Source organism: Colias philodice, chromosome 9, assembly GCF_061535455.1.
Source record: "Colias philodice isolate Cphi_HAF_F1 chromosome 9, ilColPhil1 Martin Lab GWU primary, whole genome shotgun sequence".
NCBI lineage: Eukaryota > Metazoa > Arthropoda > Insecta > Lepidoptera > Pieridae > Colias > Colias philodice.
Window position 1 is genome coordinate 7,837,402 of NC_143094.1, and position 19,469 is coordinate 7,856,870.

The 19,469-nt window shown below is 32.0% G+C and overlaps 1 protein-coding gene across 1 annotated transcript; it reads left to right on the plus strand.

The window, feature by feature from the left end:
• Nucleotides 1-1,425: 1,425 nt before the first annotated feature.
• On the plus strand, nucleotides 1,426-15,529 carry LOC149485958 (G protein-coupled receptor dmsr-1-like). The gene is made up of 3 exons (XM_089699278.1): nucleotides 1,426-2,251; nucleotides 5,046-5,226; nucleotides 13,917-15,529. The coding sequence occupies exons 1-3, from the start codon at nucleotides 1,469-1,471 to the stop codon at nucleotides 14,087-14,089; spliced, it is 1,137 nt and encodes a 378-aa protein (XP_089555404.1). The 5' UTR covers nucleotides 1,426-1,468; the 3' UTR covers nucleotides 14,090-15,529.
• Nucleotides 15,530-19,469: the final 3,940 nt, after the last annotated feature.

The following is a 19,469-nucleotide window of genomic DNA, read 5'->3' on the forward strand; positions in this document are numbered from 1 at the left end:
TTACTTATTACTCTTATTAATCAATATCCAGAAGCGGCAAAAAAATAAATTTTGAATAAGCGAACTTACAAGAAGCAAGTAATAATTAATTCATGATTTCGCGATCAGAAGTTGAGCCATTCTTTTATATCCCTTTGTTTGAAATAGTAAAGTAACGTTCAAGAAATATTGAGAATTCTCTACAAACAGTGATTGAGTAGTTTTCACTGAAATAAGCGTCCGAATTTTATGATCAATAATATTTTTTGAACAAATATACCAAAATTTGTTGACAAAACAAATTAGTATACGAGGTCGTTTATTTGATATATTTTCAGGAAACGGTAGATAGCACAACCGTCAAAAGCACACACTATAATTATTTGCTACGAGAAAATATTGCTGACGGGTAGAAAATATCGCACCGCGACTTTTCTAATATTCTATTTGTGACGAGTTACATTCGCTGATACTTTTATGCACAGCAAAAGTGATTTAATTTAAAGAAGAAACCGAGTATATATGAATTCAGGGCGAGCTCTATTTTTATTTTTCATCTTGGTAATGCACGCGATTTCTTCCGTATTTTATGAGAATTTTCAAACAAATCTGATTACTCAATCTCTAGCATCAGCAGATATTATCAACACTTCTGTAAAACAATAGTCTAGCCATTTCGAAGATTTATCCAGAACAGTCTCACTCAATAATAAAATATTAAAAGCTGTTTTTATTAACCCATTTTCTTATTAAGTATGTCTATAAATTAAAGATTTTATTGTATATGAACTGATAAAAATATACAAGTATATATTTTTCTTTACATATTTGTAAAAATAGAGTGCGCATTATGGTGAGAATATCTCGATATTGGTAAACTTCAATAAAGAACACTTAAAGGTATAATAGCTTCCTATAACCGACTTCTGTAGACTGCTTTAGAGGAACATAGTTTGTAGTTTTGAATTGCATAGTCTCTTGAGGGCTTTGAGGCAGGTACTTTAATCTGAAACTACATAATTGACTCCACTGCGATTATTTACGACATTGAACTTTATAATAAAAGTCTATTTTACATTTTTTACGTATTAAAATATTTACATCGCTTTAAATATGCTGGAAAATTATGCAATACGGATGGTTACGATAAAAACTTTACCCAGTAGTAAGATTTATATGATACGCTAAATAAGAAATAATTTCGAATAAGAGGAAAACTAGGACAAACTTAAAATAAGTTTTAGCTCTGTTCCAAAATATACTGAAATGATATTACATAACCATTATAAATCGATCTTGATCCTTCGTTAGACGAGTATAGATAATGATATTATATAACTTGCGATTCAAGAATTCTTAAAATGTGTTTTTTGAATGTTGATTAAATTATTTAACGTTGTACATTAAATTTTGGTTTTATTTTCAGAAAATGCCAGATTATGGAAGAATACCAAATTAAATATTGTTTACCAAGACAAAAGGAGTAGATATGTCTGGTTTAGAGAGCGATAGCGTAGCTTATTGCTTGCCAGGGGGGCTTGATTTTCAGCGCGTTTACGTGAAGATCCATGGCTACATAGCTTTAGTTATTTGCATCCTCGGCTCCATTGCAAACTCTGTGAACATCGCTGTATTGAGCAGAAAAGAGATGGCTTCTTCGACAAATTCCATACTGACAGCTCTCGCCGTCGCTGATCTCTTAGTTATGCTGGACTATATACCCTTTGCCCTGCATATTTATATTAAAATTGGCACAGAATTGAATAGAAACTCATACGCTTGGGCGGTATTTGTATATTTTCACTCAATATTCAGCCAAACGTTCCACACGATATCTATATGGTTGACTATAACACTCGCAGTTTGGAGGTTTATAGCGATAAAGTTTCCTCAAAAGAACAGAACTCTATGTAATAAACGAAATACCAGTATCGCTATAGCTGTGGCATATGCAGTGTGCCCGATAGCATGTCTTCCAATTTATTTTGCAATGAACATACAAGAGGTGCCCCGGACGAGCGGAAAGACTAATGTTACCATTAACGAAACCATGGCGTCTAATGCATCGGAAGTAAAAGAGCCAATGTATGCTCTAACAATGACAAATAGCAAAGAATTACTAACAGCGATATTTTGGATTTACAGTGTATTTATAAAACTCATACCGTGTATAGTGTTGTCAATTTTAAGTGTTTGTTTAATATTAAAAATGAAGTCAAGTGATAGAAGACGACAGAAGTTATTAAAGAAATCGGCGATTCCTTCAAGTGAGGTAATATATTTATTTTTAATTGTATTCGACACAATAATACATTTTGTTATTTGTTTTGGACAGATAAAAACATTTTACGTATAAAAGTAAATAAAAGTCACTTGTAATTTATGACCAACATTTAATTTGAGATTATAGATATGGATGTAATATTGATAAGAAATCTGCTTGCGTGAAAAGATTTATGGACGGTTATTTTTCGGGGGTTTCTTTGTGACATTTTTAATATAGATAATATCCCTTTAAAACACTATCTGTTCCTCTGAATATCAAATCGTTGAGATTGTATTCACAGGAACAAATAACGAAGATGCAATATAAAATGTTCATAAAAAGTTAGTATATAATATGCTAGATTGTAATAATTAAGACTCACCATAAAATATGTTTTACTCGCTGACCCGGCAAACGTTGTTCAGCCTTACCATTATTATGTAGAGGTATTTAATATTTATATACTTACATAAATATTTTGTATTTATATACCTGTATAATAGGTTATAATGTTAAAAGTTTACCAGTTATTTATTTGATATCAGGTAAACGGAAATTATAAGTTTCTTTTTATCTCTATATTTCATAACGTAGTTAAACGAACGGTAAAAAAAAGGTAAGGTTATAATTTTTACAGCTGAATTTATTTATTTTGTTATGCACACTTTCCCCCACTTAAAGGTCTAATCTTTTACTAGAGTAGAAATGTAGTCTGGCTGCTTTTCTGGGGGCACGGCAGTGCCCCCGCCAAGTCGAGCAAAAAAAAAGCGGCACGGCCGTACCATCCTTTTCTCGAAGCAATTCGGGCCTTTTTCGACCCCCTATAATTCGGTTGTGGATAAAGCAAGAAACCTGAATCTTCAGTAACTAATCCGGCATTGTATAAACACGGAATATTTAAAATTTCAGTCAATTTGAACCAGTAGTTTAAGAATGACAACTTGTTAAAGTTTCTAAATTTTGTCACTCACTGACTCACCGATCATCAAAAGTCCAAGGCACTTCTAGCAGACTTAGAAGCTTCATATTTGGAATACATATAGAGTTTAGTGTCTGAATCATGGGAAAACTTAAATATTTTGTAATTTCGGTCCAGTTTTCCAAATACACCAACTGCATCAATAACTTTGTAATCCCATATAAATATATGGGATTACAAAGTTATTTATGCAGTTGGTGGTTGGTGGTGGTTATAAATTTAATAGGTGTAGATAGGTACCTACCATATGAGGCAAGGGAGGGGGTATAGGGTGGGTAAGGGTGTGTTTAGCCCATGAAACTGAACAACATTATTACTTGTAAAATGGTCGACAAAAATTGAGACATCAAAGCCTCCGAGAAAAGCCCATAGAGACAGGGAGTGGGCTTTGAGAAAAACTGTGGCTGAAGCTCAAGAAGTAGTACCGGAAAAGAAAAAGAGGAAGACTACATATAAAAATAAGAAAATATCATAAGACCTTTAACAAAATTCGTTAGAAGTAGATGGTATCAAAAAGAAAGGCTCTACAAAAAGAAGTGAGATCCCATCAAAAACATCCTGTAAAAAACCCAAGTCTCGCAGCTAAGTCTTTCTACCGTCAAAAGTTGTGAGATCCATGTAATACCAAGTCGGTTAATCTATTTAGTGTCTACTTGAAGGACCTTCTGTCTTAAGTTATTACATAAGTTATTATCATGCCAATATAAAAAATATTTAACGTTTTAAACAAATAGATCGACTTGGACATCGCATGAAAACAAAATGAATATTACAATATTATATTAGATTCTTTAGTCTCTCGCGCCTCACACGATTGAAACTCTCGTTCCTGTTGGTCGCTGGCCCGTCGTGCTGTGTAGTGTGATACATACTAATAATCAAATCAAGCGATGTCCAAGTCGATCTATTTGTTTAAAACGTTAAATATTTTTAATATTGGCATCATAATAACTTATGTAATAACTTAAGACAGAAGGTCCTTCAAGTAGACACTAAATAGATTAACCGACTTGGTATTACATGGATCTCACAACTTTTGACGGTAGAAAGACTTAGCTGCGAGACTTGGGTTTTTTACAGGATGTTTTTGATGGGATAAAATTTCTTCTGCATTGGATTCCTACCAATTCCTACTATATATGTATGAGTATTTATCGACCATTCAAAAAGCTCTCAAGTATAAATGGGCATTAAGCAACACACATCGATGCAAATTGCTTGCTGACTATTGTACGTGTGTCAGCATTAAGCATTTACATGCTAAATAAGAATACGTTAAATGTACCGTACGTACGTATCAAATGATATTTATTCCTTTCAACTCGGAATATAGCCCGTAGGTAGCAAACGTTTCACGCTTTCAAATGTATGGATTCTATAGTCGCCGCTCCATTACTTTGAAATCGGTCTATAACCGTTTGGGATTAATGGGTACTTAATAATATAACAATGTGTAACATAAAACAATAAAGGCTTTTACAGGAAATGTTAGACGGCTTTAATGGCTTAAGCATGTGTTTACATGGGTCCTTGAGACGTATATTATGGTAATCTCTAGCGTGATCTCAATACAATCTTTGAAAGAGACGATGAAGAAATTTTGTTATATAGACAACATATTTGGTCCTTCAGTTGACAAGTAATTCGGTTTATTATATTTAAACCATAATCATTAGTTTAGACTTATGATAGTTTTCAATACATCAATTATGTTGAATACTTATCACGCTGTTTTTGTTTACAGGCGCTATATTACCAAAGTATTTTTTGTAGTATGAGAACTTAGATTTTTTCATTCATAATAAGAATATCATTTTTTAGGGTGAGAAAACTCGTTTGAATGAAGACAACAAGAAGGGAGGTGGTGGTCGGACAGACCGCACCACTCGCATGCTGGTAGCGCTGCTCGGCCTGTTCCTGGCTACAGAGCTCCCTCAGGCCCTTTTTGGTCTCCTCACAGCAATCGCGCCGCAATTCTTTGAAATATGCTATTATGCATTTGGTAAGTATAACAATATTACGATACGAAGTCAGAGTTTAGGATTAGGGTTAGATATTTTTGTACATCGATCGATTTTTGATATTTGTGCTATTTGGTGCCAAAGCACACAGATTATCTAGCTGCCGATATATGATAAATAATTATTTGGTCATCTGTTATACTTGGTAACTGAAAGATAAATCCCAACAGAGTGGCGTTACGTGTATGCATTGTTTGTTCGCGGTTTCAAATGTTTGCGAGGAACTGTACCTATCTCGCAGTGTAGAAAATACTGGCACGTGTCAGTGGGTTTAATGATTATTTGAATCGAGCTATGAAGCGTAAAAACTGGCAGAGTGGTGATATACTCGTATGTGTTAGAAAGATAATAACAAATATCCATTTAAAAATTTTCTCTACTAATTGTCTTTTTATTTTTATATCAGATTTGAAACGAATCCAAATTGGAATTTATGCTATAACAAATTTTAAATAAATTTGCCACGTCAAAGACTGCTGTAAAATTTTCGTATTTGAAATATCTCTGAGCTCAATTATACACTCGTATAAATTCCTAGAAAGACGAATTCAACGTCCCTTGATTGTCGACTGCTTTGAGATTTCAACTGACTAGGTACACAAGGTTAGTTAGTTGTGCATTTTTAATTTTGTATCACTTTTGACGAAATATTGCGATTTTAATGAGTCAATACGAGGTTAAAACATTCGTGAGATATCCTGTAATTCTTGGAGTGTTTAGAAGAATATTGATAATCATTAATGCATTTTTATCTGAATAAATAATAATGCAAATTTGTTACTGTTAAAACTTCAATTTCACGATAAAAGCGTACAACTAAAAAACTGAAACAAGATCTATCAAAAGATATAAACAGAAATAAATAAATAAAATATCACTCAATATTTCAACAAAATATGATAAAGCAATATAGAGCTTCTTCACGACTTCTGATGGAATAACTTGAATGGAGAAATGTCTATTATGTCGTTGACATGTGAAATATCGTGTTGGTTGAACATAAAAATTTGGCTCAAATTAGGTTTTTACATCGTAAAAACAAGTTCCAGAAAATATACATGTATTATGGCTGGCATTTTACAGTATAGCTTAGTGGTTCTTGTGGATATATCTGATTATTTTCTCATTTTTGTACAGCTTTTAAAATATGTACACGTTTTATTGTTAAATTATATTATGTAGATATGTTAAATTTTAATACTGGAACCATAACAATTCAAAATCAAAGCCTGATTAATTTAAAAGCTATGATTAGTTTAAAATGTAAAAAAAAAGAATTTAATCATCCTCATTTCTAACCGACGTTCCTAAAAAGGACGGAGGATTTTTAGTAGATGTCTTTTTTAAATTGGTTTTAACTGTTTTGATTTAGCTAAGTAAAATTGCTAAATGTATTATTATTAATTTATTACTTTTAGGTAGTGGAAATGTCCGTGACCTTTTATTCTATCTATATTCAGTTAATAACGATTACAAAGCCTATTGTCGTCTTTGAATAAATACGATCCCATCAAAATATCAAAATTAATAAAGCCCATTAACGTTTATTTAAGAAGTAAAGTCAATTTTATGCCTATCATAAGCCAATGATGTCATAAAAGACACCGAAATCCCCCAAAGTCTTGATTGAATTCGATAAACTTTACGAGTATTTGGTCGTAGACACGTCGTCTTAGATAACACTTATAATCTAGGAGTTATAAATGTACATTAGTACAAACATATTGCCATCCACGTAATGGTTCGAAATGGTAATAATATGTGTGTTTTGTTTAGTTTTATGAATATTTCAATGCTTCAGGGGGACGTGGGAGCAGTCGGTCTGAAAATATTTATTTTTATTTTTCGTTGTTATACCTAAGCTTTAAAAGTAGGAATTAGTAATAGATATTTAATGAAATAAATTCGATTTATGATGTTCTTTGAAAATCTTGTTCTAGTTTAACAAAAAAAAAAAAATTATTGATACATCTTTATATGACTCGGGAAAATACTGTTGCAATCCATTTTTGTGGGCATAGTTGGCCGATCGTTAACTATGTCACAGTTTTATCACAAAAATCAAGCCGAGGTAATAAAATAAAGTTTCAATAACAATAACTAGAGGTTAAAGAGGCACTTCTAAAATACCAACATTATGAAGCAGCTCCATTTTCCCTGTTTCAATGCTGGATAATTAAATAACAGTGGAGAAAATATAATATTAAAGTAAATTTGTATTTACATCCACACCTGAGACCATATTATGATCTTAATCTTAAGTAAAAAATTTATAAGATTATAGAGAAAGCCGGGGACTTTCTTATTTCCTATTAAATGGAAAATAAGTCTGGCAAAGATAGCATTCTTTAATATATATTGTTTAAGGAATGTGTGGGTATATTTTTCTTTATAAGGATCAAATTAGCTACGCTATCAATCTATAAAACTTCCGAAATTTTTCGCGTCGTCAGTTTGAGTGCACTGAGAAAACGTAACGGCTATAAATAATCAAGTTGCTGCTATTTACAACCGAGTAACTTGCTTCGGAGGGAGCCTGCAAAGTTTGTTGCTAAAATTATACAAGTCAACTTTGTTAACGTATGTTGGTAATATTAGCCCACTAAGGTGGTCAAAAAATACGTATTAAGTGTTTGTTGCTTTTAACCTATTCACTCAGTAAACTTAACAAACCTATTTGCTATAGTCAATCGTGTTACTCTTTTAACAATACCCAACGTGCTCTGTTGTTTTTAGCAAAGTAATTCAGTGATTTCAAATATGTTGCTTTGTAAAACTAGCTAAGTAACACAATAATGTTAATCATATTTATTGGGTAGGGACAGCCAATCTACTTTGTTACTTCTACTCAATTAAAAATTTGTATACGTAGCCAAGTTACTGGGTACTGTCAATCGTGTTCATTGGGTAACTATAACTAAATATACTCTGTTCTTTCTAGTCAATTAAGATTGGTATATTTAGCCAAGTTACTTTGAATTATTAGGCGGGCTAATTAGGTAACCATAGCTAAAATACTTGGTTGCAAGTAATAATTCAAACGACACATATTAAGCTATATGGGTCATTTTCAAAATATTTGTACATCACGAAATTGTCAGTAAACTGTTTCGTTAGGAAATGTCAGGAAGTTGTAAAAGTAAGGCTGTATTCAGAATAAGGTAATATTACATATAAAAAAGTAAGAAGTCACTAGTTAAAAAAAAATATATTTTTAGTTACAAAATAATCAAGAAACAATCAATTTTTATAATTCTCTGTTTGGTTTTCCTTTTATTTTCTTCTATCATTAGCTTCTTTCCATTTTTGTCTTCGAGCTTCTTTTTCACTGTCATTAAGATCTGATATTTTTCTTTGTCTTTGTTTCACTTTCTCGAGGTGTTTTTTCCTTTTTGCACGCCTCATGAGCGAAGCGTTGAGGTGGGTACTACTGTCGCTTCGCGCAAAACATCTGATTTTTCAAACTTAAAATGTCTTTATGTATCATACATTGCACTTGTAAGATAATACATACACACACATATTAAGAAAAAAACACTATTTTTAACGTTCATGATATTTTTGATGTCATTTTTGTTATTTAAACTAGTTAAAAAACAGTTTAAAAAAGTTCTGTCTTGGACGTCCGTGTGTCTGTATGTGCGGATCCTTTTTCTTGTTAACACGATAGCGACCGAAATACTTTACTAATCGAGTCTTTTTTTTTCTCTTACGCTTGAGTATGCTCAGGAATAGAACCCTTTCATTTTTCAGGGTCTGATTCGATGTGGTTTAATTGTTATTAAATAAACAAAAATAATAATTAAAAATATTTATTAAAAAAAATTATGAGGCGTGCACTTTTGGATTTTCCAAATTATCTTTTCATATTTTTCAGGGTTTTGCTTTTTTAGTTTTTCAATGTATTTTTTTGCCGTTCGGCACCGGTTAGCGGCATTCTGAAACTAAAAAAAGCTGTTGGATATATGTATTTTGAATAAAAATAAAAACAAAAGTAAGCATCACTCGTGTGGGTGGAAAAGCGATCAACACTAAATGCAATAAGGCAAGCGTTATCCCATCAGAAACCACTTGTAAAATTGGAGGCCAAGACTCACTGATCCGCTTTCACTATAAAAAAGTTATCAGATCCCAGGAAAAGTCAAGTCCCTAAGCCTGACTTTACTAACCCTACATCATGGTTTAAAAAAGTATGGCCTGTAGTTACAAAAAAATAATCTTGAGAGATTTATTGTTTTTCTCCTTTATTTTTATTCGTTACATTAAATTAACACACATTTTAATATCTTATTTTCATACTTTACACATGAGACCACAGCTTTACCGTCTACAATTTACTGACGTCAGTAAATGTCAAGAAATTGTTCGTCAGTAACATGTAAAAAATAACCTAAGAAATACTTTTACACAAAACATAATCACATTTACCATTAGATTGAAAGTGTAATCTATTACTCTAGTCATAATTTAAGTATATTACAATTGCGGTAGGTGAATTCTTCAAAATGTACTTACTTTTGTAGGACTTCTTCCATGTCTGGACGACGAACAAAATGGCGGCGCGTTAATGTGACCTTACTTTTCGTGACATGACCAGTTTTGCCAATGATTAGAGTTAGATTCCTCTTCTTTGTGATACAAGAAGTTGGTTAATTATGTCAATAAATCAGTGTCACGAAATTGTAACAATTGATAGGGACATTTTATAATATGTCATTCTTCGTTTATTTAAGGTAATTTAAATAGTTTAATCTATCAGATATAACACTTCAAACATTGCTTTTTAATTATGATACAAAAAAATAGGAAGTTTCATACAAAAATTCTAATAAAAATATTGGTTTTCATTGTCGTCCACATAGGGGACAATAAAAAAATGTATGGAGCTTTTTTTGTTACTTGATTTTCACATTAAATTTATGTAAGAATTTGAATCGCAATTCATTGCTTTTCATCAGAAATGATATGCAGTATGCTTAAGTTTAGTCTGTAAAACGTTAACAATGATTTATTTCAGTCGTAACCATATTTTTTTCGAAGATTTTTTAGGGGGACAAACATTTTGTCGTAATGTACAATTATTTTGAAAACGACCCATATATTTTCAGTATAAGCTGACCTGTGAATGTTCGTAAAACCTATACAAGGTGATATACACATCCGAATAGGGCGTGATGTACTGTTCAGTTTCATCAGTACATCACGCCCTGCTTAGATGTGTACCCCCTTTCTGTTACACCCTGTATACAATGTGAGGTCAGCTCATACTGAAAATATTTATCTAGTTCGATATGTTGTCATTTCTACCATTATTAATGCAGTGGGAAAATTTTTGGCATGTCGGAAAAAAAGCCAATGAAACGTTCATGTAGGAAAACAACACTAATTTTGCCGACACACCAAAAACTTAGAAGAAACTGAAAGAAAATTATGCACATTAATGAAATTAGCTTTATTCAGTACATGATACAATCATTTCAAGTAACATATCTACTACTTACACTTAAATACTACTACTTTTAAAAATAGTACACAATTCACAATGTCAAGAAACGATACTGGAGTTCTGTGTTTTAATTTTCACAATAACAGGGTGAAATATAAATCATGAGCAAACTTTTAAGGAATGACTCAGACTAAACCTGAACAACTTTAATTAGGTATAGGACCAAATCCAACATCGTAAAAGAATTAATATCAGCTGTTTCATAATATACAAAAGTGGAATTATCTACTATGCCAAAATCTACGGAACAGCTGATTTTATTTCGCGATGTTGGAGTTTGTTCTCTAATGAAAGTGGTTTAGGTTTGTTTACATAAAAACAAACAACCATTATGGTAATGTAAGCAAGTTAATACACCTAAATTGTACTTATAAATGTATTTGATAAGTCAAAAGTTTAGGCAAAAACCATAGAATAAGCTAGGAGAATAAGTAATCTTTTTGATCTAATAATTTTATTACAACCCAACAAGTAAATCCGTAATTTTTTTAAACATTTGAATTTATTCTCATTGAAACATAATTCACATTCATCTTCGGGAAAATGAACATAAATGCTAAAACTTAAACATTTTTTGCACCAAAAAAAATTTAAGTACAATAAGCTCTTTACATATTGTTCGTTTTCTATTATAAAATATTCTGGTTGAACCTCGTTACAAATTTGATGTGTAGATATGCAGATATCATATCGGAACTATATCGTACCTACCTTATGTAATTTACATATTAAAGTAATAGGTATATGACAATATGATGCTTGATCAGAAGTAACTTACTAATTCAAATTTATTTTTGGTTTGATTGTGGGGAAGCTTTCAGTGATTTCGGTATATTGTCCTTTGCTTTTCATATCTTTTTCTAGCTGTAAACAAATAAAAAAAAACGTAAGTAAGTATACAAAAGTAATTAAACTAAAGCAGACAAAAAATTCTAAAAAACTGAACTCACCAGAAGATATCCTTTGGGTTTTTTAAGAGCAGCATATTCATTGTATTGAGGTATTGGAGCTATGGTTAACTCTTTTGCAGCAATTAGCCTCGTCTCTGTAGTTTCTTGCCACTTTAGTTCTACGGCTGTCCATGGCTCAGAGGAGTTTTTGAGCCATAATAGTTTGTCTTCTGCATCTTGCTCTTCTATAATAGTTTGATTAAAATTCAAAATGATGATGAAAAATTATTGTTTTTAATGTAAATTTGAATCTGCCTTGTAGGTGCTGAGGCGGCGCTTCAACAGACACGTTCGTCACTCGACTATGATTTGATAGAAATGGCCGACTTTGCAGGCTACGCAGCCAATTCCTTATTTAGTTTTTATCAAGTTACTCGGTCAAAAATAGTATTCGCTCCATTGTTAATTGCCGAGCTATGCTTATGTACCAATAGATAAGTTACTTGTTTGTTTTTAAGTAAGAAACACGGTTATATGCTTCATAGCAAGTGATTTAATTTTAGCCAAATAATATTATGTCTAAATTTAAATGATTTACTTGTCATTCAATGATAATGTAAGCTTGTTTATTTTTAACCGAACTCTGTGTAAATAGTAGCCAACTATAGTTAAGTCTAAAAATAAATAACTTACTTATCATTAAATAATAACGTAAGCTTGTCTATTTTGAACCTAATTCGGTAAAGGTAATATTGACCGAGTCGTTAATTTTGAAATAAATAAGTACTTTTTTAATAATAGCCAAGAATATTTAGCAATACTTGCTTGTATAATACTAGCAAAGCTTTAATACACATTTTAAATATGTCTTGATTGAATGCAGCAGAAAAATTTTTAACCGAGCTAAATTGGTACTTTGCTAAAGCAAAATTTTCTCAGTGTGAACATGGGTTCTTTCTCATTCATAAATTCTGCAAAAAATACAAATTCTTTTAACTTTTCCTCCAAGTATAATAATATGTAGGTATTGGCTTTTTTTGAAGATAGGAAAATCTTCAATATAATTTTAATAATCGTAAGATTTATTATGGGTACTTTATGTTGGAAAATTACACTTTTTTATAGGAATGTTGTAATAACAGTACTATATTGCAAAATATTTTATTTGACTTGTACAGACGCGATGCCAATTTTGGGATCTGCATAATAAATCTCTGGGTCCGAATCATATATCATTTATCATATCAAATTCAATATGAAACAGGATCACAATATTGCTTATTGTACAATAGTATGTATATTTTTATTTAAAAACTACAACTGCTCTTCATAAAAATTTATATTATTTAATTATAATATGGATATAATATATTCTCTATATAAATACAGATATTTATTTATTTTACTTGGAGCACCAACACTAACAGCTTCTACAAACAAGAGATATGTAGCAGTTAAAGATAAATACATTAAGCCAATTAATATTTAAAGAAATAAATGCATAAATATTAAATTATGGATAAGTATTGCTTCAGTTTTTATAAATTTAAAAACAATATAGAATTAATAAAATTTAGCGTAGTAGAGCGTAGAGATCTCAAGTGGATTTAATTTCTTCAATTCTAGTATGATCCTATAATTTTAAATTATAGAGCTACTACTTGATTCGCAATTTCCTTACGTAGTAAATTTCGTTGTTCTAATTGAAAATACTATTACCTATCTAAATATATAAAAATAACTAAAGAATATTTATGCAATGTGTATCTTTTGGCGACAGTCTAATTACGGATTAAAACTATTGGACCAATACAGCTGATAATAATGTACATATTAAATATTGAGTGTTTTCTGCTCATAGATAAATACATTATATTCTGCAAGGACGATAGGATCCTTGCAACAATAAAGGAATTATAAGCTTGATTTGAAATGTCAATAATCGACTTATGTTGTAATCTACAAAGCTGCTACCTAATAAAACAGACAATAATATCAGTCAACAAAGTTGTTGATCTTTCATTAAAGTATTCTGTATAGGTACCTATAGGTATACTAAACATTTTGCGTTCTTGGAAATTTAAGGATTGTCACAAGTTTGCCGAACATTTGATGGATAACAGTCGTAAATTATGTTTACTTAAATTTAAATAGAATTTATGTGACATATTGTACTTTTTTCTTTTAGGAAAATTTATTTCGTGTTTTTTTTTTATAATATCTAGTGTTGCGGAATTAAATATACGAAATGAATGAATGAATGAATTGTTCACAGGCGAAGTGATGGACCTAATGGCTCTCGTGGGGTCAGCAGTGAACTTCGTGCTGTATTGCAGCATGAGTCGCCAGTTCCGATCCACATTCACGCGCCTCGCGAGGAAGGTTCTCTCCATCCCGTCGCGGACGGAGAGGGAACCGCTCACTACGACGTCCACCGTGAAAGCGTAGCGTCAGCGCAGCGCAGCCACTTTAGCTGCGAGCGTATAATAATATAATTATACACCATTTCCCTAAAGGGCTCCAAATTGAACGATTATTCTAGTCATCTCGGTTTAAGTAAGCCACTTTCGTATGAACACATCTCTCATTGAATTCCATTTGCATAAAGTTCTCGATTGACTACATTACCTAAACACGAATCCAGCTCATATATCCATTTCTATGAAAATGAGGTTCGCACTATCTTAAATGTGCCGTATAATATTATTGATGTGTAGTATGTACGTATTGTAATATAATGTTCTTGAATAATTTAATTAGCTACGAATAATGCGACGAACATTTTAATTAACAAGGTTTAATGAATGGTGCTTACTCATAACATGTAAAAGTTAGTTATTTAATAATATTATCTTTATGAGTCGCTGTCATACTTAACGAGCAATAGTTTATTATATATTATACATAAAATTAGTAATAGGCAATCGGTAAATTGGGCCAATTGTTTGCCAGGGTACGGATGTACAATATTAAATAATCTACTAAAACAAAATAAAAAGGGCTGTGCCTGTATATGGAAAATATAAAAAGAAAACGAGCATAAGGAGGTTGGCGTGATTTTGTTGAAAGTGACTTTTTTGGTACGAATAAAATAAATTGATGACGTGTTATACTAATTCTTCATGTTTATGCAAAAAAAAGTATTTGTAAAAATCCTTTATGATAAACAGAGTAACCGATCAACTGACAATTAAAAGTTTTACTCGGTATTCATCAGGGGTGGGTCGTCGAGGTTAAGTGTTTCAATTATGAAAGTCGCTTATGATCGAGGTAGGTATGTAATTTACGTATTCAATGACAGTTGATGGTAATGTTGACCCAAATCATTAATTTTAGAAGTAATTATGTATCTGTTTATTGGGGGTTCATTTGCCCTGTAAGTGGATCTCTTCATTAGTAAAATATTTTACTTAAAACCGAAGAAGTTAGATAGTTATATTACATTGAGAGCACGTCTTTCTGTAGCCTCAGCCAATTAAGCTCCTGACGAGCCCGCCACAGCAATCGAATTTATTGGACTCTGTCTGTTTTCATAACACTGCAATATTTTATTACTTCTATATACTTTTAGGAGCTCTAATATATGTGTTACTCGAGATTCTCTTGTTATCTCGAGTAACACAGCCTTTGGAGTGCCAAGAGCGAGTGGAGTGGTCATTTGGAGCGTCAAAACGAATTACGTGAAATATAGCACCTAGTCGTTGATTAAACATGAATGTTAAAGCAGAAATCAGTGTTATTGTAAAATATGGTAACTACAGCTACAACTTGTAAAAAATGGTATGACTCAATGGAACAAAGGGCGCCACTAGACTTTCGGCTCTACCTTCAATAAAAGCAAGGGCCAACGCTTCACAAACGTAATACCTGATGGTGCGTTTACACATTCGTGTAAACGTATAATAATATAATTATATTATATAATTATATTATATAATTATATTATATAATTATATAATTATATTATTTTCCACTTTCTCATTCGAAGAAACATTCGTATATGAGTGTTGTCACAAACCACTATTCCCACATTCGTCTTCCCTTTTAACACACCTGAACGAATACGCGAATGTCAAAGTGAATAGCGAGTGCACTGTTTTAATATGCGTGTTTTTATTTGTTTCGCTCATCAACTACGCTCGTTGCACGAGTGTGTTAATGCACCCGATGTGAGTCTGGGAATGGGATACCAATCTATTCTCCGTCGGGGATTTTAATCAGACATTTGTTGGTCAACATCCTTTAACGAATATTATTAAAAAAATGATCAATTAAATCTAATTGAGATATGGAAGACACGATGTCTATTAGAAACAATTATGTCATGTAATACAATAGGAATTTACAAAATTGCTCTGAGTCGTACATAATAAGAATTATATTTGCTATTGTTTCGCTTTTAACATAAAATAAAATGTAAATATGTTGACAACTTTTGTAAAAGTTAGGTTGTCTATAAGTGTAGATGCGATCGGCTTTTACTATTTATATTCTATTGTGTTTAAAAACCTAAGTTTTCATAAGTTCGACATTACTTGATAACGATCCAGACGAAAACTTTAGTTTGCAATCTTAACGAACTCATTATTAGTGTGTTACTTTGTACATCAACGTATAGAAAAACACTGTCTGCCTGTAAAAAGAAAAGATCCTTAGATGTACTTAAGATACATTTACCTAAGGTAACGTAACGGCACCAGTCTTGTACAGATTAAGGAAAAAAATGAAGTTTTTTGCAAATTTCTCGTAGGTTTTTTAACTTTATTGGATATTGTTTAGTTATACCTTTAGTTCAATGTTAGTTTAACGTAACCAATGTTAGAAAAAAGATTACAATGCATAAATAAAGAAGTTATTTATAAATTAAAAAACCACTTTTTTGCACCAGTGTTGGACAGTGAAAAATCTAATGATGGACATCCAGTTTTGGACAACATCCAGTTATGAACACCCATTTATGGGCTGTACCTAATGTTGTTTCTCCAGTTATTTACACTTGGAGAAGACTTATAGTTAGCAATAGAATCTTGAAAATGATGATTGGAATACAATAAATCGGGGATGCATTTATGAAACTTTATAATTATTTTTCATACTTATAATATTTAAAACAGTCTTAATTTCCATTTTCTAGGCAAAAATTGGACAAATGCATCGTTAAATACAAGTTATGTCCGTTACGAAACACCAATATTGTTTTTTTTTCTCAATAAGTCAGGGATGAAAAATATAACTAAAAAGTACTGCCATTCCATCCATTTTGGGAATTCTTCTTCTTCGTTATATCACTCTAGTCAGAGCGAACGTGGTCAACATGAGGTTTGGGGGGTAGATGTTACCCGCTTCACGATGTTCCACCATATCTCTCTGTTTCCTGGCATTCCGCTACACTCGTGAAGTGAATTGCCAATCTGAATCCGCCAGCAGCCTAAATCTGATCGGTCCATAGATATGGGTTCCAAATTGTAGCACCCTCGTGCTACAATGGATTCCAAATTATAGCACGAGGCAAAAAGCTTTTTTTAAACTGTTGTCAAGATGGTGTGGATGAAATTTAAGCGGGTATATGGTGGTGGAATTTAGCAGCAGACAGCGATCCAAACAGTTCATCAGAGAACTCTCTATGATAGATGCGTTACAATACGCATAAGTATGCGACTTCTCTAAGCAGTGATAGAGCATGAAGCCGAGAACGAGTCGCACAGCACATAATGACCCATTGTTCTAAAATATATTCTTCATGTTTAGATAGATATTATGTTGTTGGACCCATTAGTGTAATTTTAACAAAAAATATCAATGTCCATTATAGGAACCAAAGCAAATCCAGTCATGGACAATTGTTGTACAATATTGGAACCCTTTGTTTGAAATGGTCGTGATAGATATATTATTAATCAGAAAGAAAAGACAATACAGAGAAGCGCATGTAAATAATAACTTTAAAAAAAGTTTATTTTCGACATATGTCCATAAATGGATATATCCATAGAATTAAATCCAGTTATGGACACTGAAGAATTTTATTTAAACAACATAACCTATCATGATACTAAATCGTGTAATATTTCGTACACTTAACTACTATAAATAAAAGTAATATCAAATTTTGCTGACATTTATACAAAAATTCTTATAACCAAAATTGTGTCCTCACTTCCATAAGGATTTCCTTAGTAAAAACGAATTTCTTCGAAACGAGTCGCAGCAACTAAACATAACGTTCTGCCATCTTCAAACATTTTGGCCGAATAAGATGAAGTGTCGTATTCTGATAGCTTATGAACCAAACTTTTATTTTAAGTATTGCCAAATTATATAACGTTAATTTTGGCCTTAATATTTAAATTTAATATTTATTTTGTCCATTACTGGATGCTTGTCCACGACTGGTGCCGTTACCTTATACGTTTGACAAAAGATACATGATTTTTTATGTAAACAAAAAGGGAACGCTTTGATATAATATATCCAGCATATAAAAATACAAATGAAAATGAAAACAAGAATATAGGAATATTATTTATTGTCATTCAATTTGCTTTGTTAAGGATTTAATTTCCGCTACTTTGCATTCGTAAAGACGGATAGACTTTTCGTTCACCTTTATATTATTTTTCGATAAAAATAAATGGCTCAAATGCGTCACAAGAATGAAACTGATCCGACCCGTGAAAATAATTATTTGTAGAACGAATAGATATTTAAATTCACAGATGGGTAGTTAATATAATATATTTACAATTAGGTACCACTTTGGCTCTGTGACTTCTCAATTAGATCTAAGACATCTAATTTACACACTAACTAGTTTTACAAAATCTATAATGAATAAATATAAGCTAAAGTATTATGTTATATTCAATTTGAGAAGTACTCAAAAATAAGTAAATTACATAAATTCTTAGGATTTTTTTTTATATAAAAGTGGATAACAGAGCCAGTGGGTTGCCTCGTGGTATGCGACCATCACATGGACATTTTCAGGGGTCATGTCTCTGCAAATGTGTTTTTATAATTGCGAGCTTTCCCAATTCGTGCCGACGCGACGCGTGATCCCACATATTATACTATATAAACATAATACCATATCAAAATTACATCTTTATCAGATTAAATTCTGACCTTTTAATCTAATATAGACGTATTTTGAAATCTTAACAAGACTAATTGGAAACACGCGAGAATGTTGACGTAAATTTTTCATTAAACCTGCTTTTAAGTGTTTCCTTTGCGTATACAAGACCCTTGTACAATTTTAATAACTCCATTACAGCGAGAGGAAATAATTTTAAGGACAGTGCTAGTCGTCCGCTAAACGGATGAATAAAATAAATTAGTCGTCCGATTACCGGATGAATAAAATAATTTAATCGTCCGATAACATCTATTTATCTATATAGTTAGGTTATCGGGGTTTCTTTAGAGAACTGCCGCACGTATTATAGGTTTTTTGTGGGGGGAGGAGAGGGGGAGGAGAGGGGGAGGAGAGGGGGGAGGAGGGCACACGTAGGTATTTGATTTTTTTCAAGTGAAAACTTCTTTAGCGGCGTTGGGTATAAAATCTTAAACTCGCGTCAGGACACGTGGCCTGATCGAAAAAGCGTAAGACGGATTTTTTTTTAGCCCTTATATTCCATGCGTAAGACGGATCCCATTCCAAAATATCAAACATGCTGAACGTTAATAATCAAGTTTTCACTTCTGCCGGCACTCCCGGAGTGCAACCCGTCTTTTTTTTTGCGCGTCGAAGGAGCCCCGCTTCGCGGGGCTCCTATTTCTGTGTAGTTTTTTTTTTAAGAAACCTAACCTAACCTCACCTAACGGC